Source organism: Eptesicus fuscus, chromosome 17 (assembly GCF_027574615.1).
Source record: "Eptesicus fuscus isolate TK198812 chromosome 17, DD_ASM_mEF_20220401, whole genome shotgun sequence".
NCBI lineage: Eukaryota > Metazoa > Chordata > Mammalia > Chiroptera > Vespertilionidae > Eptesicus > Eptesicus fuscus.
In genome coordinates this window covers 5,071,687-5,096,348 of record NC_072489.1, presented here as the reverse complement: position 1 = coordinate 5,096,348, position 24,662 = coordinate 5,071,687, and the positions used below count along the sequence as shown (strand labels likewise).

At 42.9% G+C, this 24,662-nt stretch overlaps 1 protein-coding gene across 1 annotated transcript in view; it reads left to right on the top strand.

The window, feature by feature from the left end:
* The window catches only part of ERCC6 (ERCC excision repair 6, chromatin remodeling factor), an 88,474-nt gene that overhangs the window by 19,095 nt on the left and 44,717 nt on the right, over positions 1-24,662 (top strand). Inside the window, exons 6-7 of the mRNA XM_054729025.1 lie at positions 18,013-18,141; positions 24,431-24,589. Of these exons, the coding sequence (XP_054585000.1) occupies positions 18,013-18,141; positions 24,431-24,589 (288 nt within the window). The remainder of the gene's footprint in view (positions 1-18,012; positions 18,142-24,430; positions 24,590-24,662) is intronic.

The following is a 24,662-nucleotide window of genomic DNA, read 5'->3' as shown; positions in this document are numbered from 1 at the left end:
GAAGGTATGGTCAGTTTGCATATTTGTCTATTATTAGGTAGGATAGTAGTTTCTGGGAGGTGTTCTTCCAAGGCAACCTGGATCTGCTCAACCCGAGTAGCGACAGCGGAGCATGGCTAATAACTGAGCCAATCTCTGATCTTTAGGCCTCTCCCTTGATTGGAGCCTCCTCCTCCTCTAGATCCCGGTTATAGAAGACGGATGAGGCTGCCAAAAGTAGGCCTGGGGTAGGGGTATGTGGTCCTAAGAGAGCTTTTGGAGCTTTCTCAGAATATCGGGGGCAGCCTAGGTTAGAAAACAGTCTCGTAAGACCGTTGGCCTGCTTCCAAATCAGTCTAGGTTAGTATATTTAATGATGGCCTCCCTCAGTCTCTCTAAGAAGGCTGTAGTAGTCTACTGAGGTTCCTGGCTTATAGTTGCTAATTAATAGGTGTAGATCGGCTTTGTTTCATTCCCTCTAGAAGGCTTTTTAGGATTGGTCCTAAATTTAGGAAATGGTCCCAGTTCCAGGTTCTCTGGGAGGTGTTAATAGTCCCATAAAGGATCAGTGACCAGTACAGCTGTCACTCCTAGAGGGTATTTATCATATGCATGCCATTCCCAAGCTGGATGGCATCCTTTATGATCTTGTCTTTTTCTTCCTTATTTAGGAATTGAGCAAGGATTACAGTAATGTCTCTCCAGGTCAGATCAAAGCTTTGAATCTTCTGATAATTTTCCTAAGTCCTGTTGGATTTGGTATGTAAGTCTTTCATAGAGAAAGGGGCATGTACTTTTATAGGGATCCCAGTCAGTCCTACTACCTCTTGTAAAGGGCCAGTTAAAGTAGCTTGAAAAGGCCCCAGATATGGAGAAAGAGGGACTGGAGCCTGACAGGTAGTTCTTTCTTCATCCTTTGGGGTCACTGGAGAGCAGGAAGAAGGAGAGGTGTTACCTGGGGGAGGTAAGGGAGGCAGGGGCTGTGAGTAGAGTATAACAATTCTGGAGGGATCTAGTTTACAGGTAATGCATAGCCTGGGGTCATCCCTGAGAGCCATAAAGGGATGGCTGATCTTTAGGCCTCTCCCTTGATGGGAGCCTCCTGTTTTGCAATTCCCAAGGGAAATGGATATAAGTCCATTGGAAGTGGACTGGTTCCCCATCTTCAGAGAGACAAGTATACTCTGAACCAAGAGTTAGAGGCATCCCTGCTAATATCTGGGCTATATTGAGCTGCCCTGTGGTCTGAGAGCCACAATAGGGCAGGTTACCCTGCCACCCAGGGGAGAGTGCTCCTGTTTGGAGCCAGGCATCCCTGCTTCTTGGCCTCCAACCTTAGCTAGTCTTACCGGAAGTCCCTTAGCTAGTCTTACCGGAAGTCCCTTAGCTAGTCTTACCGGAAGTCACGTCTATCCATCCAAGGGGTGCCTAGTACCATCGTCACCTTGGGTGGAAAACTCCTCCTGTAACTCTGGTCTTCAATAGTCGGGCTAGTGACCTTTTGCCTTGTCTCTCATGTTCCCAAGCTCTTTGGTCCTTGTGGAGGCCTTGGAGAGAGAGCAGCCATCTCTCGAAGGGAAGTGAGAGCCCCTGTTAAGTTATTCCTGAGGCTCTTACAGAAGTTGGAAATAAAGAAAAGGTCGTTAGAAGAGTGTAGAAGGAATTGAGGGTGGTCCTATTACCCTGTTTCAGGGACCTTAAGGAGTATGCAGAAAGCTGTTTTAAAAGACCGGTACCTTGTTCGGGAGGTGTGGCTCAGTGGTTGAGCACCGATCTATGAACCAGGAGGTCACGGTTTGATTCCCGGTCAGGGCACATGCTCGGGCTGTGAGCTCGATTCCCAGTGTGGGGCATGCAGGAGGCAGCTGATCAATGGTTCTCTCTCATCATTGATGTAAGCTCTCCTATTAATTTCAGTTTTAATTTACTGGTAAGAGCTGTAGAGTCTGAGCAAAATTTCCAGGGATATTGTGTAGTGGGTGAAAGTGTGCTGTTGTGTGTTGAGCTCCAAGGAGCTGTTACCCCCTGTCTCTGCTCTCCTCGGCTGTCTAATATAGCCGCGAGGACTTGGAGCGCTAGGTAACCAGCCTCTATGTGCACATCAGTGGACAAATCAGTAATTTAGTTACAGTTGAGTTGGAATTCCCTATGGAGTTCTTGCACATCATGGGGATGCCTGCTGAGACTGCCACATAGTTTCTTTTTATTTTTATATTTTATTGATTTTTCACAGAGAGGAAGGGAGAGGGATAAAGAGCTAGAAACATTGATGAGTGAGAGACATTGACCAGCTGCCTCCTGCACACCCCCTACCGGGGATGTGCCCGCAACCAATGTACATGCCCTTGACCGGAATCAAACCTGGGACCCTCCAGTCCGCAGACCGACACTCTATCCACTGAGCCAAACCGGTTTCGGCGCCACATAGTTTCTTAGTCACCTAAGAATAACCCAAGATGCTAGCTGGAGGGAGGAAGTGCCCCTTGTCTTTGGAACCAAACAAGTTCAGGCTCTCATTTTTCCAGCGAAAGTTTAGTTCGGACTCCCAGAAGGTAATTAACGAACTGCCAGTATTTACTGTTTACCTGACTGCAGGTCCTGAGAAAAGAGACCAAGAGCATAGAGGTAGGAGTGAGTCCGAGAGGATGACTTACCACAGCAAGTGAGTAGGACAATTTGAGTCACTGCACCAAGATGTAAACAGTGAAAGCAGACCTCAGTACTTGAGTTCTGGCTGTGAAAAGAATTCAGAGCCAAGATTCAAACTCACGAGAGAAGGCTTATTCAGCAAGCAAAGCAAAAGTACGCTTGAAAGAAAGTTTTGAGTGTGGGCTAGGGGTCCTTTTAACCCCTTGTTGTGGGGGAGGAGGTGGGGTCCCTGCTTTCTTCTTTGAGCTGACCTAAGCAGCAAACTTTAAGGAGCCAAAGTGGAATCCCCTGTTGGCAAGGGGAGCAGAAAAGAGAAACATGTTAAATGTACATTTTGTTGTTGTTGTTGTTAATCTTTACCCAAGGATATTTTTTCCATTGATATTTTAGAGAGAGTGGAAAGGAAGCAGGGGAGTTGGGGGGAGAGGGTGAGAAACATGGATTTGAGAGAGACACATCAATTTTTTGCCTTCTGCATATGCCCCAACTAGGGCCAGGGAATGAACATGCAACCCAGGTACGTACCTTTGACTGGGAATCGAACCTGAGACCCTTTGGTGCACGGGCCAATGTTCTAACCACTGAGCAACACCAGCCATGGCTAAATTTAAACTTAAAAGACAATAAAATGGGACACAACCCTAATTTAGGTCCCAGAGTGAAGAAACAAAACAAAACATAGTAGATAGAAATTTCATGAGTAATTGCAAAAATCGTCAGAAATGCTCAGTGAAAATCAGTCTGTTCAACTGAACATCTCAGGGCTGACACACCCTCAGTTCATTCAGGCAACAGTGGCACTTCTTAGGGATGCACTTGGTCAAGGACACCAAATGGCTTTCCAGAGCAAGCTTTTAAACTTTCCTTCTAGGCCCAGGGCCCAGGGCCAGGCTAGGTCTGTGAAGATTCAAGCAGCCCTGCAAGGCCCATCAATAGCAGCTTCCAAGGTCTGGCCTTTTCTTCCCGGACCCAAGGTCAAACACACAAACTCTCCTGTCAGGTTAACCTTTTATGTTTTGAAATATGGAAGCATATTTTAAATACGCTTACGGCATTTATTTATTAAAACACTAGTGACCCAGTGCACGAAATTCGTGGATCGGGGGGGTTTCCCTCAGCCCAGCCTGCAACCTCTCCAATCGGGGACCCCTGTGGGATCGGGCCTAAACCGGCAGTCGGACATCCCTCTTGCAATCTGGAACCCCTGGCTCCTAACCGCTCACCTGCCTGCCTGCCTGATCACCCCTAACTTCCCTCCCCTGCCGGCCTGATCTCGCCCCCAACTGCTCTCCCCTGCTGGCCTGATCTCCCCTCTAACTGCCTCTGCCTGCCTGATCACCCCCAACTGCCCTCCCCTGCCAGCCTGATCTCGCCCCCAACTGCCCTCCCCTCCGGCCTGATCTCGCCCCCAACTGCCCTCACCTGCCGGCCTGATCTTGCCCCCAACTGCTCTCCCCTGCCGGCCTGATCACCCTTAACTGCCTCTGCTTGCCTGATCGCCCCTAACTGCCCTCCCCTGCAGGCCTGGTTGCCCCTAACTGCCCTCCCCTGCTGGCCCGCTAATCTCTAACTGCCCTCCCCTGCTGACCTGGTTGCCCCCAACTGCTCTCTCCTGCAGGCCTGGTTCCCCCCAACTGCCCTCCCCTATAGGCCTGGTTCCTCCCACCTGCCCTCCCCTGCAGGCCTGGTTGCCCCCAACTCCCCTCCCTTGCAGGCCTGTTCCCCCCCAACTGTCCTCCCCTGCAGGCCTGGCCCCCCCAACTGCCCTCCCCTGCAGGCTTGGTCCCCCCCACCGGTCCTCCCCTGCAGGCCTGATTGCCCCCAACTGCCCTCCCTTGCAGGCCTGGCTTCCCTCCCCCCCCAAACTGCCCTCCCCTGCAGGCCTGGTCCCCCTCAACTGCCCTCCCTGCTGGCTTGGTCCCCCGCAACTGCCCTCCTCTGCCGGCCATCTGTGTCCACATGGGGGCGGCCATCTTGTGTGTTGGAGTGATGGTCAATTTGCTTATTACTCTTTTATTAGATAGGATTCTCTGTTAAGCTGTAGTGCCTGGCTGTAGTTCTATCTTGGTCTTGTTCAAACCAGCTGACCCTACTCCATGACCCCACCTGCCCCACCCCACTCTGTCCCATTGTGCCAAAGTCTAGGCACATTTTTTGAACTTATGTATTATAGCCCTGTTAACATATTGTGCATCAGTAGTTTTATTGCTAGCTTTACCCAGTGGCCAGATAAGTTCCTATTGAATGAGTACAAAAAATGTTTTACAAAGTGTCATACTTTAAAAAGATATTAGCTTGTAAGAACATGTAATAAATAACTTCAAAATGCAATGGGTATTTAATTTTAAGGCATGCCTTTAACATTTATGTAAAACACTGTGTAATATGAAAACACTAGAGGCCCGGTGCACGAAATTCGTGCACGGAGGGGGGGGGTGTCCCTCAGCCCAGCCTACACCCTCTCCAATCTGGGACCCCTTGAGAGATGTCCGACTGCCCATTTAGGCCCGATCCCAGTGGACATCCTTCTCACAATCCAGGACTGCTGGCTCCCAATTGCTCGCCTGCCTGCCTTCCTGATTGCCCCTAACTGCTTCTGCCTGCCAGCCGGATCACCCCCTAACCACTCCGCTGCCAGCCTGATTGATGTCTAACTGCTCCCCTGCCAGCCTGTTTGCCCCCAACTTCCCTCCTCTGCCGGCCTGGTCACCCCTAACTGCCATCCCCTGCAGGGTTGATTGCCTCCAACTGCCCTCCCTTGCAGGCCTGGTGCCTCCCAACTGCCCTCCCCTGCTGGCCATCTTGTGATGGCCATCTTGTGTCCACATAGGGGCAGGATCTTTGACCACATGGGGGCAGCCATATTGTGTGTTGGATTGATGGTCAATCTGCATATTACTCTTTTATTAGATAGGAGGATAGAGGCCTGGTGTGTAGGTGGGGGCCAGCTGGTTTGCCCTGAAGGGTGTCCTGGATCAGGGTGGGGTTCGCTTGGGGCGTGGAGAGGCCTGAGCAAGGGGCCTGTGGTGGTTTGCAAGCCAGCCAAGCTGCTGGTAACCCAAGCAGAGACCCTGGTATCTGGAATTTATTTACCTTCTACAATTGAAACTTTGTAGCCTGGAGAGTAGCCAAGCCTCCTGCTGGATCCATGGCTGCCGTTTGGATTTGTTTACCTTCTATAATTGAAACTTTGTATCCTTGAGTGGAGGCCTGGGCCTGCCAGAGTGTGTGGAAAGCTTAGCTTCTTTTGTTGCCGGGGAAACCCAATGGTAGGCATCTTAGCTGGGGTTAATTTGCATACTCGCCCTGATTGGCTGGTGGGCATGGCTTATGTAGCGGAGTGATGGTTAATTTGCATATTATACTTTTATTAGAGAGGATGAGAATGCTCGTGATCCGCCTGCAATGTGTTAATTATAAAGCTCTTTTAAATTCGTGAAAGTGGGTGACTCTTAGACATCTCATATCCTTTATGCTTTCAGCTTGTGCCGTAAGTCTTTTATTAGCTCAAGATCAATTCTAACTAGGTATCTTTTTTTTTTTTTTTTTTTTAGCTGATGCTTAGTGGGAATTTCCTACCAAGCCTCCTCTACAGCTTAACCTTTCCTGGGACTGGATAATAGCACTGTGATCCTACTTTCTGATTTAATCCAGGACCTCAAGTCAGTCTTTGCAGTTTTAACCATTTCTTAAGAGTTAGAACTGGGATTGGGTGCCAAGACAGGGTTGTGTAAATATCAGTTTCCTTCCATTTGTGGAATGATGTGGAATGTGTAATATCTAGATGTGACCACAAGGTGGTGCCAAGAATCAGCATATAGCTGCCTCTACCTTCCTGATAGAAACCAAACCTAAAAAGCCAGTTGGATAGGGATTTGGGGAGATTGCTAGGGAGTCTAGACCTGACAAGTATTGTGTGGATAGAATTTTTTTTTATCCTCACTCAAGGATATGTTTTACTGATTTTAGAGAGAAAGAGGGAGAAAGAAAGAGAGAGAGAAATAGAGCGAAACATCGATGTGAGAGAAGCATTAATTGCCTGCCTCTCATATGCGCCCCAACTGGGAATCAAACCGAAATCCAGGCATGTGCCCAACTGGAAATCAAACCTGCAACCCTTCGGTGCATAGAAAGACGCTCCAACTAACTGAGCCACACTGGCCATGCATATAGAATTTGCCTTCTGATCCTGGTGTAACCTGAATCCATAGCCATGATGCCTGTTGATGTGACTGGTTTTTAACACATTTTTTACCTTAAAGATTTTTTTCTTCTGTCTTATTTTTTACTTTATTTTACATGAATAACTTTGATCTTAAAAGGACTGATGACTCCATTCATTATGTAAATCTTAAAGAATATCTTCCAACGCTCTGCAAGGCTTAATCCTTTGGGAAGACTGTTTCATTGTCCTCCCCTTGGAGCCCAGGAGAGTGTTGAGTCTTGTTCAGAGGGTTTGGCTGTGTACACACATAATTCTAGAAGGGGAAGACTCAGCATTTTCAGTTGCTAAGAGGCGTCAAGCTAAGTAGGATAAACGTTGAAAAAAGTCTTTTGGATTTGGAAATTTGGAGGCCTCTGTGGCCTGAGCAGGGATGGGAGGAGATTATATGAGAACAATAATAGCTAACGTTATTGAATATTTACTGGTTTGCAGCGCTTCACGTAATGTGGGTTCGTTGGTTTAAACCTCACAGCCCCTTAGGAGACGGGAACTTGAGCTCAAAAAGCTGAAGTAATTTGGGGCCTGAAGTTGGTGTGGGTCAGGTGGAAGCGGCCTGCCAGCTTGGTCGGGTGCAGTGGTCTCCGAAGAGCCTGGCCTTAGCAACTAGCTCCTCGCGTTGCTCCATGGAGGCCTGCTGCATGCTCTCCACTGCTCCCCCGAAATGCTGCTGGAGGCCGCACCCCTGGACCCACTCTGCCAGTGCTCTGTCTCCATCTTATTGTTTGGGTATTTCATATAGTTTGCATTTCTCTAGTGCACTGGAGATGTCTAGAGATGTCTCCCTTTGTGCTGGGATTGTCCGCTATGGGTCCATCATTTGGATCTTAGTTTGCCCTGGGTGAGGATTCAGCACCTTTAGGTGGCACTTACATAAAGGCCAAATTACCTTGTAGAGCTTGATTTAAAAACACACACACAAAACACAAACCCGTATGGTGACTATAGTTAAGTTAGTAACACTGTATTGCATATTTGAAAGTTGCTAAGAGAGTAAATTTTAGATATTCTGATCCCAAGAAAAACAATTTATAATTATGTGTGGTGGCAGATGTTTATTAGACTTACTGTGGGGATCACTTTGCAATATACACAAGTATCAAATCTTATGTTGTATACCTGAAACTAATATAGTGTTATATGTCAATTATATCCCAATTTAAAAAAAAACAAAAATAACCAACATCACTTGATTCCTAAAAATCTGAATTTAGTAAAAGTTTAATATGGACTTGATCTAGAAACCTAAATATAATCAGTTTCTGGGACTTAATTTCTTTCTCAAGAAATAAAACTATGTCCTTTTTTTATTTTCTTCTAAGGGTCTGTGTTTTTTTAAAAATTTTATGTTATTTTATTCTTTATTGTTTAAAGTATTACATATGTCTCCTTTTTTCCCCATTGACCTCTTCCTGGCCACTCCCACCCCCCAGCACATGCGGGGGATGGGGGTTGTAAGAGATCAACCAAAAAGTCGGTGTTGTTTTTTAAAAAAATATATTTTTATTCACTTCAGAGAGGAAGGGAGAGGGAGAGTGATATGGAAACATCAATGGTGAGAGAGAATCATTGATCGGCTGCCTCTTGCACGCCCCCACTGGGGATCGAGCCCACAACCTGGGCATGTGCCCTTGACTGTAATCGGACCCGGACCCTTCGGTCTGCTCTATCCACTGAGCCAAACCATCTAGGTCTTATTTTTTACTTTATTTTACATGAATCACTTTGATCTTAAAAGGACTGATGACTCCATTCAATATGTAAATCTTAAAGAGTGTTTTGAAGAGAAGCAAAAATTACCGCCGTAAAGAATTTTCTTAGGGTGCATCTTGCCTTCTTTTAAATGATAAAGCTAAGACACAAATGAAGACTAATTTAGCTTTGTGCTCTGCACACACCTCTCATTCTCAGCTCCAGTGCATAATTGTCTGCATCAGTCTTAATTTACTCTGTGAGATCTGGACTCCTAACTGAGGCTATTTCATCTGCTTAGATGTGCCAATTAAGTCCACCCAGAAAGACCATAAAAAGGCAGATAAGAAAAGTAAAACACCGAGTATCTCAATTTAGCAAATTAGAGTAATCTGTAAGGGATTCTGAGCTGTCTGAAATAGAGAACCCAGTGCGCTGCAGAAATGCAAACTATATTAAATACCCAGCTTGGTGCCTTGAATATACTTTTAAAAATCAAATTGTACTGATTGTGCTTCTGTTGTAGAATTTCTTTCATGGATATTGCAGTCAGTGGAGAATGATCCTCAGATTGGAATTTCACCCTGTATTAGGAGTGATTTAACTATATCATTGTGACTTCCTCTCAGTCCACGTAGATCCAAACTGCTCTGGCCTTGGTGGCCTTGCAATGTAAAAATGAAGACAGAGCAGTAAGGTAAAATTTGTGACTTTGTTTCAGGGAGAGCATGTTCATTTTGTTAATATATGATCTCAAGTTACTAATAATTTGACAGTTCCTATTAATAGGTATATTTTTCCATTTTTTGTGGGTTGTATAGACAGTTGAGTATATTGGATTGTCTAATATTAAATGTGTCTTATGCATCTGTTCAACCCAGATTATCTATAGTCAAAAGAACTAAACTGATTTTACTGCTCCTTGGACAGATGGCACGTGCCCAGTGAAAAGTGAGTTTGGACTCACTGTGCACAGTATTGAGGTCGGGAAGAAGTCACATTATTGCACGAAAATGAAAGCCATCTTTCTCCTCCTTAAACTTTAGCATTGACATTTTTTGAGACAAATTTGAATTGAGGTTTAGTAGAATTTGATTTGCTCTTGTATAGTTGTTTGCATTGTATAGCAATTAAAGAAATGATTATTTACTCTTTGCTTGGTACTAGGAGAAAATAGGTGGTTTTGGGGATTTTGAAAAATACTTTTTGAGAGGCAAGGTTATGTAAGAATGATCTGGGTTTGAATCTTCACATTGCTGATCTAGGGCAGGCTACTATGGTGTGTATGTTTGTAAGTATGTATAATTTCTATTTTTTTAAATTAATCCTCACCCAATTGATTTTTAGAGAAAGTGGAAGAGAGAGGGAAAGACCGAGAGAAATATCAATGTGAGAGGAACACATGGTTGCCTCTTGCACATGCCCCGACGAGGGTCCAGGCCAGGGAGGAGCCTGCAACCGAGGTATGTGTCCTTGAATAGAATCAAACCCGGGGCCCTTCAGTCCGCAGGCTGACACTCTATCCACTGAGCCAAACCGGCTAGGGTTGTATGTATAATTTCAAAACACAGCTTGACCAGAGCTAGCTGACATTACTTAAGGAAGTGATATTTGGCATAGAGGTTAGAAATCACAGGCCATGAAATCAGAATGCCAAAGTCTCATCTGGTAGCTCTGAGATTTTGTGGATATCCTCATCCATAAAATGTGTATCACAGCAGCACCTTTTTCAAGGGCATTGTGAGGATTACAAACGATAATATGTCCAAGAACTTGGCATATGTCAGGCACTAAGTAAATAGTAGCTGTTTTTGTTATTTGCGTGCCCACGAGGTAAAACATTACTTCAGAGACCCCATCAAGCCGGTAAGGGGTCCATGAGAACCATAAATATTGGTATATATGAAAAGGTGACTTCTCTCCAAAGGAAGAGGCAGTTTCACAATTGGTATTAATATGCTTAGCCAAATCATTAGCTGTTACAAACTTAGTTTTATTGATTTTAGGCTTTTCTTACCTTTCATACATTTTTTATTGATATGATTAACACTCCACTTAGTGATAAAGTATCACTTAGTGACAAATATAAGTACATTTTCAGTAGTTTGGGGAAAAATAAAAAATGAAATTTCCTCTGAACACACTAGGGGGCACTAGACATCTGCCCAGGGAGTATTCTTCAAACTTCATTGGTTCTAAGTGTGGGTATGTCAAGATTACACTGGTTCCTCACAGATCTCTTTGTTCTAAGGTTAGTGTTCCAGGTCCTTCTGTTGTGCCATGTAAGGCTGGATTTACACACTCTTGCTGTCCGAGTTGTGCAGGATGTTCTGTCCAGGGTGGACTACAGTGATCTTGATCTTGGCTAGCAGGATGGCCTTCAGTCTGGGGGCTGCACTTGCCTCCTGCCTGCCCAAGATTGCTATATGTGTTTTATTCTTTATTCACCTTTAACCTGCAGTTAACTAAAATTTCTCAGTTTTACCTTTTTGTGTGTGTAATCTGCCAATAATTATAAAAGCATCTGGCATGTATGCTGTGTAAAAAAACAACAACATGCAGTTTTAATCCAAAGGGTATAATACATATATAATCTCATTTAGTTCTATAAAAACCTAATATTTGTTCACTTTGTGGTCAAGGAGACAAATGCAGTAATTGTTAAATGATGTTTTTAAAGTTCAGACCTCTCCTTACCTTTGCAGATCTATAATGCAGCTCTCTGCCTATATCCAGTTCTCACTGGATGTCTTAAACCTTTTTTTTACTGGGTTTTCCTCTGGTGGCTGCCACTGGGGGGAGGGGGGCTGTAGGAGATAGAACCACCCCCCAAGTGAATAATACACTTGCAGCTGTGACTAGTATATGTCTGGATTAAAGAAAAAGATGAAGGTGGGAACATAAAAAGCATTTTCTTTCTGCTAATGCAAATGTACTTTAGGGCTAGTTAACATCTTTCTTCCTCTGTCAGAAGACAAAGTCCTGCATAAAAAGTTTAATCTTTTGCCCAGCTGTTCCCCCGGCCCGAGGGCAGCTTGGGCTTTACCTTGGGGCTTCGGATTCTTCCCATCAGCCCCTGTGCAGAACCTGGCTGCAAAGTGAATCCCCTGGGGGACCCAAAAAACAACTCAGGACTTGAAGATGACTTACAACATTTTTATGTTCAATATAACGTTTTTGGTTATAAAATTCTGAACTAGAATTTCTCTGACCTTGCAGTTGGGGTTTGCCCTGGCTGATTGTTCATTGTGGACCTGACCCGTTACCCAGTGGATATAGCCAGGAGTTGTTCCTTAGGTCACGTGTGTGTGAGTGGGAAATGCAGCGGGAGGGAGGATGTAAATGAGATGGAACTGGAAGTTTCTTGAACCCGTTTCTGAGTGACCCACTTAGATCATTTTCCAACCCTGATTTTTCCTTATTCCTAGCCCGGTTCTGAAGCCCATTCATTCATTCAGCATTTATTGAGTGTCTGTGGTGAGGTGGGCATTTATACTAGTCTCTGGGGATATAAAAATGACTAAGTCTCTATTCTCAAGTGGCTCCCAGCCTTAAGGGGAGACAGATACGGATTTCAAAAGATGCTAGCAGAGACACCGGGTATGCCTAAGGTGCCGAGGGGTTGAGGAAGCACCTGGAGGACATGATGGCTAACTGGCTGGTGAGGGAAGGCTTCCTTCTCTGGAGACACTAGCTGGGCAGAGGTCTAAAGGGTCCACAGCTGTGGGATGTGTGTTGGAGCGGGGGAGGCTGGGGACAGTGCAGGAATGCAGATGCACAGATATGAGGAGGCCACAAGGGATGACATTCTGCCACCTCTCTGTATTTTTCCGCTTGTGTGTATGGAACACTCCTGACATGCTGGAAATTTCTCTTTCGGAAGTAAATTAACTTTAAGTGGTGGCAACTAGCTCTCCAGTGTATTGTTAGGGTTTCATTGACAAGGTACCCAGTAAGTTACAACTGGAGGAAGTATTGTTCCTGGTACAGTTCAACTGGTCCTGCGGTGCCCTCATTGCTAGCAGTATGGCTCTGGGTCCGAGCTGCTACTGATAGATGGTTATTGTGGTATCAGCCCCAGGCCTCACGGCGTGGGCCAGGTTCTCATTCCTGCATGAGTGTGGGGGAGCCAGGGAGTGTTTTCTCTGCTTGCATCTGCTTGGAATTGAAGTTTATGTTTATTGCTAGGTTCTCTTCTAAGTGGCTGCCAGTGGAGTCAACAGCGGGCTGACTGTGGTCGTTGTGTGAGGAGCTAGAGACACTGCCAGAAACACCAGGCCCACTTGGTTTTATGCGGCTGCAGCTGTGACTATTACATGTGTGAATTTTTTAAATGAGAGAATAGAAAACAGGAAAAAGTTATTTCTTTTCCAAAAATGTAAATATTGGACTACTTCGTAATAGAATTTGACATTTTGGAGCCATTTGTAATTTTTAAGATTTCAAATTACTTGGGCCCAGATCTTATTTTTCTGCCATCAACTAATTTTAAGTCATTCTGTGTTATATAAAAGTCATTTTGTTATATAAAAGATGGACCTACTTCACGACAGTTCACTGTAATAGTCTGTTACAGGATTTTAAAAGTGAGGTATACCAGCAGGTACCCTCTGATGGCTACTGTCTTTATCCGTGCTGATCATGTTACTCGAAATAATCCACTTAGTATCCGTTTGATAAACCAGTTTAGTTTTAGTTCAAATGGACTTGTTCAGGAGTTCTGTCAAATTTGGTGGTGCTTTGCAGTATCATGTGCGATTGTATTGGACTACATATTCCTTTGTTCCCCTCTGTGGGCATAGTAATGGCTCCTGCCTCAGGGTTGTGGAGGGTTTCACACATATAGGTAGCATTATATGTAATGGTAGATTAATTTATTTAGCATTTATTTTATTTTAGGCTTATGCTAATAAGTGCTTTACATGTGACACCTCATTTAATTCTCGCCCAAACCCAGGGAAGTGGACGCTGTTGTTCTCCCCGTCTCACAGTTGAGGAAACTTAGATGCTAAACAGATTAATTTACTTGCTTTGGTTTAAGGAGCTAATAAACAGCAGTCAGGATGTGGTTCTGGACCACCTGAGACCAGGACTCTCTGTTTGGGCCTGTGCGTACTGCATGTCTAACCCAGTGTGTTCACAGCACAGAATCCCCTCGACACCTGCTGGCCAGACAGAACCCTCAGCCCTCCAGGCTGCGAGAAGAGCATGAGACCCCTGAGGGCAGTGAGGATGGGAGCAGCACCTGTTTCTCTCAGGATTCAGATGACTCTGGCTCTCCTCCACTCCACAGTGTGCCTTGTACTTCTTGTCCGCCCGCGCTTGGCGCTGCTGCCCTGCGTGGGCTCTAGTGACTTGGGCAGGTCTGTTTCGGCTACAAGCCACCTAGGGATTGCTGCTGTGTAACAGAATCTCTCAGCTTGAGCCACATGGGCGTGTGGTTTTTTAACTGGTATTTTCTGTCTCTGAGAATGTATATGTGATTCTACTGGGTGATTTGTCTTCACAATGATACAAATATTTATAGGTAATAATGATTTTTCTCCACCACCTTCAGTCATCCTTTAGCCAAGCTGAATAAATGTTTGTTTCTTTTCATCTTTCTTTATGAAGCGGATGACGCTGGGATGCAATCATTTCTATAGTGGCTTCTGTGGTTTCCGAGGTGCTGTGTGTTCTGTGCTGACACGATGCCTGCATTTTAAGAGGGAGGCAGGGAGGGAGGAGGAAGCTGATACCCTGTTGGTACAGAGTGATGTGGTGGGAAATTTAACAGCCACAAAGATGTATGGGCTGAGTCTAAGGAAATGGTGATCATCTGTCAGTGAATTTCTAGTATATAAAGTATTTAATGACCTGTTGTGCCAAATTTAAAAAGCCAGTAACTTCTGGTGTTTTTCTTTTTTTCTTATAAGATTGTCTGTGAGTTTTTGCAAATGAAGTACTTTTTAAATACTGTGATAGTTTTTGTGATCTTTCCACAAATTTTATATTATCCACAAATTTTCTAAGTACAGTATCCTTTGTTTTGCACATGTTTAGTTTTGAACTCTGATAGTAAGAGTTTGGATACTGAGGAATATCTCATTTGAATTTGCTTGCTTGCTAAATTTCAGGTAGTGAGTAGCAAGAATTCATACATGTATGTCAAGAAAAGGTATGAATATTTAAGTTCTACTAGTAAAGGATACCTATATACCAGGGTTTTTCAGCCTTGGCACTATTAACCTTTGAGACCAGATAACATTTTGTTGTAGAGGACTGTCCTGTACGTTGTAGGATGCTTAGAATCCCTGGCCTCAGCCAGCTCTATGCTAGTAGTTGTAGAAACCAAATATGTCTCCAGGCATTGTCAAATCCCCCTGTGACAAAGGGGTAATGGAGGATGGTCAGTTGAGAACCACTGCTGTATGCCATTGCATGGAACTAAGTTTATAATGAAGTGAAACTCAGACTAGCAGAGACTGTTATATAGCCCACCGCATCACTCTTCATTTAATCAGTTGCCTGGAAATTAAGAAGAAAAATACAAATAAAAGAGAGGAAGAGATTGTCTTTAGAAGTTAAGCACAAAAAGGTGATTAATTTTTTACATAAAAAGACTGTTACATACTAAATCTTACATAACAGCTATTTCCTTAGACTTGGCCATATACTGCCTCTTCCATTTGCTGTTCTCTGGAAATTATCAGCAATGCTGATTTATAGGTTCTCTTAGTACCCTGAGAAGCAGTTTCAGGTCACCAGCCAGTCTTCTTTAGTGGTTTCAGTTAAACTTCAGCTAATCCTTCCTTTTGCTGCTTTGAAGAGTTGAAACTTTCATCAAGGCAAGAATTTATCAAAGGAGGTGCTTTAAGCAGTTCCCTGGATGGGTCGCCTGTTGCTCTGTTTGGCCTCCATGCTGGTTTGGTAATTGATACCGAAGAATCCACCTTGTGCAATATCATTCTAACCTTTTCTCCTTTACCTTCCCTTAGATGTGCGATGTTTTTCTTGCATGAGAGGCAGATAAATGCTTTCTTATATATGTTGCTGTGAGCTTTATATTTGGAAGGCATTTATCTGTATCAGTGCTTTATTTCCACCATTTTGTGAAATTCAAAATGTCACTTGCAAGCCTACTGAAAAGTCATCCTTTTATAAATGGAAAAGAATAAAATGTGAGGCTGTTAACTATTTTTTAATTTGTGACACCAGTGTCTATTGTAGTTATATGAATACAGAATTAGTCTGGCTAAATGGCTACAACTTCCCAACAACCTTGGCATATTGCTGAGACTTTTAGATCTTACACATTCTGTTCTTTTACGTATATACTAGAGGCCCGGAGCATGAAATTGGTGCACGGCGGGGGGCGGGGGGTGTCCCTCAGCTCAGCCTGTGCCCTCTCACAGTCCGGGACCCCTTGGACATCCCTCTCACAATCCGGGATCCCTCGCTCCTTAACGCTAGGCTTGCTGCTCCTTAGCGACAGGCTGCTTACTGCTCAGCTTGCTGCTCCTTAGCACTGCTGTGTGGGTGGGAGAAGCTCCCGTCACCGCTGCTGCACTCACCAGCCATGAACCTGGCTTCTGGCAGAGCAGCACTCCCCCTGTGGGAGCACACTGACCACCAGGGGGCAGTTCCTGCGTTGAGCATCTGCCCCCTGGTGGTCAGTGCGCATCATAGCAACTGTTCTGGTCATTCCCCCATAATGGTCCTTAGGCTTTTATTATATATACTAGTGGCCCAGTGCACGAAATTCGTGCACAAGGGGGGGGTTCCCTCAGCCCAGCCTGCACCCTCTCTAATTGGGGACCCCTTGGGGAATGTCCGACTGCCGGTTTAGGCCCGATCCCTAAACTGGCAGTCAGACATCCCTCTCGCAATCTGGGACCGCTAGCTCCTAACCGCTCGCCTGCCTGCCTGATCACCCCTAACTACTTTCCCCTGCCAGCCTGATCTTATCCCAAACTGCCCTCCCCTGCTGACCTGATCTTGCCCCCAACTGCCTTAAAACCCCTCCTCAGCCCCACCTTAGGTTCTGCCTTCACAGTTCACCCAGATTAGGTTCTGATTGGTCAGTTTCTATGCCAGTCAGCGTCAAAAGCTCCGCCTCCTAGGCAGCCATTGGCTCCTCACAGTTTACCCAGATTTGGTTCTGATTGGTCATTTTCTATGCCAGTCAGTGTCAAAAGCTCCGCCTCCTAGTCAGCCATTGGCTCCTCACAGTTCACCCAGATTTGGTTCTGATTGGTGGGTTTCTATGCCAGTCAGCGTCTAAAGCTCCACCTCCTAGACAGCCATTGGCTCCTCACAGTTCACCCAGATTTGGTTCTGATTGGTGGGTTTCTATGCCAGTCAGCGTCTAAAGCTCCACCTCCTAGACAGCCATTGGCTCCTCACAGTTCACCCAGATTTGGTTCTGATTGGTCGGTTTCTATGCCAGTCAGCATCAAAAGCTCTGTCTCCTAGGCAGCCATTGGCTCCTTGCAGTTCACCCAGATTTGGTTCTGATTGGTTGGTTTCTATGTCAGTCAGCGTCTTTGGGTCTATCTCCATGCCTGATCAGAGAGGCAGGGCTGATCAGCAGCCCCCGCGGAGGCCTGGAGAGAAAGAGAAGCGCGCTGCTGGTCAGGCCCGGAGAGAAAGAGAGAGGGAAGGCCTGATCAGACCTTGCCTCTCTCTCCAGGCTTCTCTCTGGGCCTGATCCACAGCCCCCTCAGCAGTCAGTGCTGGGTCGCCACAGCAACTCAGCACTGACTGCAGGACTGACTTTTGGTGTTTGGTTGAACTTTCGGTCATTACAGTTACTGCCTTTTTATATATATAAATAGATGGCATTACCCTTCTGAAATATAAATATTCATTTTATTTTATATTTGAAAAGCAATATGTACTAAATTTGTAACTTAGATTTTATTTGGTGAACACACTTTTTTCTTATTGGTATAATTATCAGTACTTTTATATTATTGATGTCCCCCCCCATTAAGTAATCAATGTGTGAACCCAATTATAGTCATATTGACCAAAAATTTGCCTTATATTCCTGTTTTGTGGTATTACTAGCATATTTTTAGCACAGAAATAGTAATTAGAAATAAAATATTTTTTGTTATACTGCTGTTTTGGAGATACTTAGCCACATTGAAATTTTCACTGAATCTTTTGTAAAATTAAGTTCCTATATCTTAGGAACTAGCAGAGAAATTTTCCCTCAGGGTATATTCCAAATGAGGAACAGGTAGTTTTGATAATGAATTGGGACCTTAAAAATATTTGTAGTGCAGCTACAATAATTCAAATAAGAATTGAATTGAGAAGGAAGGAAAAGAGAATTAGTTGTTTTTCTTCTTTGAATATTGGTGTTTTGGGCGAAAAAGATCATTCTCACTTGCCTGTTTTTTCCTGTGCATTATCTAGAACGATCTATTTTAATCTGTCTTATAATCAAAATAATGGAAATATGATTTCTCTTTTCATGGTAGGAGATGGAATAAGCTGAGACTGCAGGACAAAGAGAAGTGTCTGAAGCTTGAAGATGATTCTGAGGAAAGTGATGCTGAGTTTGATGAAGGTTTTAAAGTGCCAGGTTTTCTGTTCAAAAAGCTTTTCAAGTATGTGCCATGTGTTTTTTCTTTTTATTCTGTCATCAAGCCATTGTGTGCAGATTAATATTTTAGGAATTACACAGCAGTTACCTGTAGGCCCTTAGGTACTTGCAGCAATTTATTGCAAATAGATGCTGTCAAATGAAATTTTAGCCACATGCTGTTCATTAAAATTAGATGATAATAAATTGACTAAAGTGCGCATTGGGTATGTTTGTAAACTGATGAATCTATATGGACCTGTCTTAGCAGACTAAAAGCAGCACATTTAAAAACCATCTACATTGAGTTATTTTATTGTTCTTAGTAATTTTTAGGAACCAAACCTCTAATTTCTTAAATCAGGTTAATTAAGAAGAGTTTTATATTAAAATCAATATTGGGAAGGTTTTTTACTTCTATGTAGAATAAAAAAACTGTTTAGATTATTTTCTGAGTGCCCTATATTGTACCTAAGGGTATAATACTTTTGAGCCGACCAAATGTGCATCTAAATATTTTATGTAGATGTCCTAATGTCAAAAAAGAAGATATAGACAAACACCTTCAGGATTGAATTGCTCTTTGAAACTGACTATGCTTCAAATGTGAAGTGGCCTCAGTGTTAGAACCGGATGCTGCATGGCAGGCGCATGCGGAAAGCCTGCAAGGCCCTGGCAGTCTCCCGTGATGAATGTGAATACTGAGGCACATTTTCAGTCTCATCACTCTTGGGACTTGCTTAACAAGGTACTTCAGGAAGGCTTCTTAGATGCATATAGGAAGTTAAACCATTAAATAGCTTCTTTCTGTCTCTCATCATCAGTTGGTAGTTGGGTGCGGGTTGCAAACTTCTTTCTTTGAAATGGTTATGTTTAATCTTCATAGATTTACCTGTCAGCCATGCTTTAAACTTCTGCAAGATGTCTATTTAAAAATAGCATGCTTTTTATATTTCATCTCAAAGAGTTTTTATTTATACGGTAGTTTTAACTTTTCTTGGAGTGTTGGGGAGAAAACAAGTACAGGAAGAATTATTTTATCTCACTAAACATTTAGAAAAAGCTGAATCCTAAAGATGTGCTGAAGTATCTTGGTTGGGTTGCCATAACTAGACAGAAAAACTGCAAAGAAATTAAAATCTGAATCTAGTCATTTTTATAGATTTTATAGCTTGGAGAGGTGGCAACTTTGTTTATAGCTTTCCCAAAATGAAAATTAACTATGGAAATGTAAATAAAGATGCTTATTGGCAACTCTTTTCATCTTCTCTGAAGCGATTACTTATTAAGTAACAGGCCAAATTACAGATTAAGGTGATTTATCGAAGAAGATACTTCTACACATATAGTGATTTGGCAAATATCCTCAAGACTCAAGTTGAATCTGCATTTTTAAAAAATAAATGTGGAATTTTCTAGCAAAAAAATTTCATAGTTAATAACCAAACTTTGCTTACTAAGAATGTATATGTTTTATTGTGTTGACTATTAACCTTATTGTAGTTAATGTTAGCACGTTTGTTTGTTTATTTAATTTATCTTAATTGCACATTTCTGGAGTTTTGTTTTTTTTTCATCTCTCAAAAACAGGGTTTTTAAATACTTCACAAATGTTATAAAACTTCTGTTCCTTTTCTTCTGCTATATGAAAAAGAGTGATACGATTGATAGTCTCTATTTTTATTTTATGATTATATTTTAGGTAAGGCAATTTAATTTTAAACTATAGATATGTATTTTTCCTGTATTTACTGCACTCTCTGGAATTAGATTAACAGAGAATTGTACACAAGGGAGTCAGGAGATACAATTACCCATTTAAGTGATATTTTCTGTAAGATCATGTTTAACTTTTAAAATTCTGTTTTGAAAGTTTGCCCAGCAAATGCATTCATCTGTATAATTTAGCAATCGAATGGCAAGCTTCACCCTTTTGACCTTACTTTTAGCTACACTAGTTAATGCAATCTTGGATTAGTGTGACAATGCCAAAATATACCAATTATCTGCGATAATTTTGTGATGTTTTAGTCTCATGGGAGAAGCAGAGTATAATAATTTCTTTACTATGGTACAGTAATTTGTAAAAATCTTTAACTTTCCCTAATGACCCCCAATCGATGCCTGAAACTGTAGATAGTACCAAACTTTTCTTTTCACTTCTCTTTGGCATAGTCTGAATTGCCAGCACCATTCTTGTGGTTGGGCCATTTTTAAGTAAAATAAGGGTTACTTGAACACAAGCACTGTAATATCTCAGCAGTGGATGTGATAACTAAAAGAGCTACTAAGTGACTAACGGGCAGGGAGCATGTACAGCAGGGGAAATGCTGGACAAAGGGGTGACTTAGGTCCCAGCAGGACCAAGTGGGAAGGCTTGAGATTTCATCATGCTACTCAGAATGGTGTGCAAACTTAAAACTTATGTTTATTTCTAGAATTTTTCTTTAATATTTTTGGACTGTGATTTACTGCAAGTAATTGAAACTGTAGAAAGTGAAACCACAAATAAAGGATTAGTTCTGTACATGAGTTTTTTGAATACATCCTTTTCCAAAGCTAGGATTAGTGTATTACAGCCAGCTCACAGCCAGCTTTTATTCTAGATCTGGATTTCTCATCTTTAGCACAACGATATTTTGGGCCGAATAATTCTTTGTTGTAGGGACTGTTCCTTTGCGTTGCAGGATGTTGACCAACATCTCGGGCTTTCAGCACTAGAGAACCCTGACACTTGCCTCTAGGCAGTGCCAGCTGTCCCCTACGAAGCAGAGCAGCCCCTCCTTGGAACTGCTGGTCAGGATTATCTCAAGTGGTAGGAATCAGAGGTTCTGGATTTCAGTTCTGCCTTGCTCATTTTTTTCTAACAGTGTGACCTTTGGCAAGTTACTTAACCTCTGTGTGCCTTCATTTCCTAACTATGAAACGGGCAGGCAGCCCCCTGCAGGGTGGTTTTGAGGCTGTATCCAACCACCTGGCCTGGTGCCTCCCTGGCAATAGGCTCTAGGCTCCCCAAGTAGTTGCCATTATTCTCTGATTGCATACCACTTGCTAGTAGAACTTGTCCTTCTTCCCAAATTAAGTGATCTTTTATTCATAGTGCACTTTTTATGTTTTGATTTTTAATCCTTTTTTTCCAGGGTGCATATTCAAATTGTATATTATGATTAGCAAACTTAGTAAGCAGCAAAATTCTCATTCTAAGCTTTCCTAATGTGATAGATAATAATGGCAACAGCTGGAGTCAAACTTTTGGAATTGATTTGCAAAATACTGGGGGAAAGTTAATTATGACATGAGAGAAGATTAAGTAAAACTAGTTCAACAAGGACTGCAGCTCATAATGAGATTTTAGGTAGACATACCATGTACCAAATAAATTTGGGCAGTAAAATAAAATCATTTTCTTTTAAGATGGGAAGCTCATTAGTCTTGATATTTTCCTGAAAAAAAAAAAAAAATCCTTTGGATTTCATTGTCTTTTAACTTAGGTGGGGTTTTTTTTTTTTTTAGATTTTTTTTAACTTGCCATGTAATCTTTATACTGTTCCATGATGTTAACTCTTAAAAATTCTTTTTTGCATTATTCCTTTTTTAAACTTTATTTTATTTTTAGACTAGATTAAATAAATACACCATTGAGAAAGGAAAATGCCAACATTTTTCTTTATTTTTTTGTAGAGGGGACTGTGTTGTTATTACCTTTGACCTGTACTCCTTATTTAAAATTTCAAGAGCTCTGATGTTTTCGTATCTATGAAAACGTCCTTGAGTCAAGTTCTGCTTTAAAATATTAAAAAGGTTTTTTGTATTGTTGATTTTTTTTTGTTTGGGGTTCTGTGCGCTTCCTGGACTTGTAAGTCTATTTCTTTCATCAGGTGGGGGAAGTTTTCGTTCATTATTTCTTCAAATAGGTTTTCAGCATCTTGCTCTCTCTCTTCTTCTGGTACCCCCATAATTCTGATGTTGGTTCGCTTGAAGTTGTCCCAGAGGCTTCTTACACTATCTTCAACTTTCTGAATTCTCTTCTCTTCATGCTTCTCTGGAAGAGTGTCCTTGGCCTCTTTGTATTCCAAATCTTTGAGTTGATTCTTGCAATCCTCTAGTCTGCTTTTGGGTCTCTGTATAATATTTTTTATCTCAGTCAGTGTATGTTTAATTTCTAGTTGGTCCTCATTGAATTTATCGGCCTTTTCCATGAAATTCTTGAAAAACCTTATAACCGTGGTTTTGAACTCTATGTCCAGTCGCTTGTTCTCCTCCATTTCTTTGGTTTGTGATCTGTTTCCTTGCCTTCTCATATTCTCTGCTTCCCTAAGTTGGTAGGGTAGTTTTGTGTACTAGGTGTCCTATTGGTTCAACGGGTCAGCCTCCCAGTTACTTGAGGTGGACACTCTTGGTGTACCCTTGTGTACTGTGTGTCCCCCAGCAGGAGCTACAGCAAGGGCTAGTTTTCTCCTCCTTTGCTTGGGCGGTTTTGGAGCAGTCTGACTGGAGCTGCAGTTGGTTAAGCTGCCACAGAACAGGCCATTTATATGCAAAAGCCGCTGTGTGGAGCCGGGGCGGGTTTGTAGAATGTGCGGGGCGGGGCCTCAGGGCGGGGCCTCAGGGCTGGGTGGGGTCTCAGGGCGTCACTAGGCTGGGGCGTGGCCAACGGCGATGGCTGCCGTCAGCCGTCTCTGCCTTTCCACGTTTCCAAGTCCCTGTGCCCTGCGCTCCAGCGCAGTAAACAATGATTGCTGGGCGCACCACTGCAAAAAAGTCACTCTCACTTTCCGACCCGATGGCCGAGAGTCCAGCTTCTCCCCGTAGGTGCCTGGGTCCCCCGAGTGTCCCCAGAAACTGGATTTCAGAGTGATCGGGAGCTTGTCTCCCTGCGGGTTGAAGAAAAGCCGCGCACCCAGCCGCCCGCCGCCGGCCCGATTCGCGTGCCTCCGTACCTCAGTTTTTCAGCGATTGTGCGTCTTTCTCTTCTTAGTTGTAAATCTTCCACTCAGCCAGCTTTCCCGTGGTTCTGGGTGGTAGACGTTTTTGTCTTTTAGTTGTATTTTTGAAATTGTTGTGTGAGGCAGCAGATTAGTTGTTTAACTATGCCGCCATCTTGGTTCCTCCCCAGTGTTGATTTTTTTTAAATGAGCAGTGTCAAATAATTTATTTATTTATTTATTTATTTATTTATTTATTTAAATATATCTTTATTGATTTCAGAGAGGAAGGGAGAGGAAGAGAGAGGAAGAGAGAGAGAGCGAGAGAGCGAGAGAGCGAGAGAGCGAGAGAGAGAGAGAGAGAGAGAGAGAGAGAGAGAAACAAGCTGAAAGAGAATCATTGATCGGCTGCCTCCTGCACAGGGACCAAGCCTGCAACCCGGGCATGTGCCCTTGGCCAGAATGGAACCCGGGACCCCTCAGTCCGCAGGCCGACGTTCTAGCCACTGAGCCAAACCGGCCAGGGCTATTGTTGATTTTTTTTTAATGTTTTTTTTTTTTTGCATATGCTAGTAATATGACAGAATCATCTGTTATATATTAATTTTGTGAGGAACTCTATTATTCAGACTTGTTTATCACCTTAAAATTTAATTTAATTTTTCTTATAAAAAGAAAATATGGACCTAGTCAATTTGGCTCAGTGGATAGAGCGTCCACCCATGGACTGAAGGGTATCAGTTTCGATTCTGGTCAAGGGCACGTACCTTGGTGACAGGCTCGATCCCCGGCCAATCAGTGTGTCTCTCTCACATCGATGTTTCTCTCTCTCTGTCTCTCCCCCTCCCTTCCACTCTCTCTAAAAATCAATGGAAAAAATATCTTCAGGTGAGGATTAACAACAACAAAAAAAGAAATATGATTATCAGTGACTTTTCAGTAATATATGCTGTAAATTGGTAATCTGTGGCCTGCTTTTTGATGCTGTTCATGCTTGTTGTTAATAGAAAATTGTTGAAAATTTAAAAACTAAAAATATTTGAGATTTCCCCCTCCAGGAAGATACTGAAAAAGATAATGCGTTTATGTTTATCTACCAAGCTATTTTTAATGTTGTAAAGGAAAGAAAATAGTTCCTAATTATACCATCTATCAGTTTAATTAGAAATGTGTTAATGTTCTATAAAGAAAAATTTGTGATTTTAGGCCTAGATAATAAAAAATGTATGACCTTATAAATATAATACTTATGTAAAACACACATCCGGCATGTTTCTCTAACTGGTACTAGAACTTAGTGAAATGATTAATTCATGAGTACTTTGTGTTATGATCTGTATTATCCACCATTTGCCATTTTCTTTTTCTTGTTGGTGTTTGTTGTTGTAGGTACCAGCAGACAGGTGTTAGGTGGCTGTGGGAATTGCACTGCCAGCAGGCAGGAGGAATTCTGGGAGACGAAATGGGATTGGGCAAGACCATCCAGATAATTGCCTTCTTGGCAGGTCTGAGCTACAGCAAGATCAGAACTCGTGGTTCAAATTACAGGCAAGTGCTCCTCTGCAGACTGTCAGTCTGTGGAGCTCAATTAATATTTTATCAGATGTATTGCTGTGGAGGA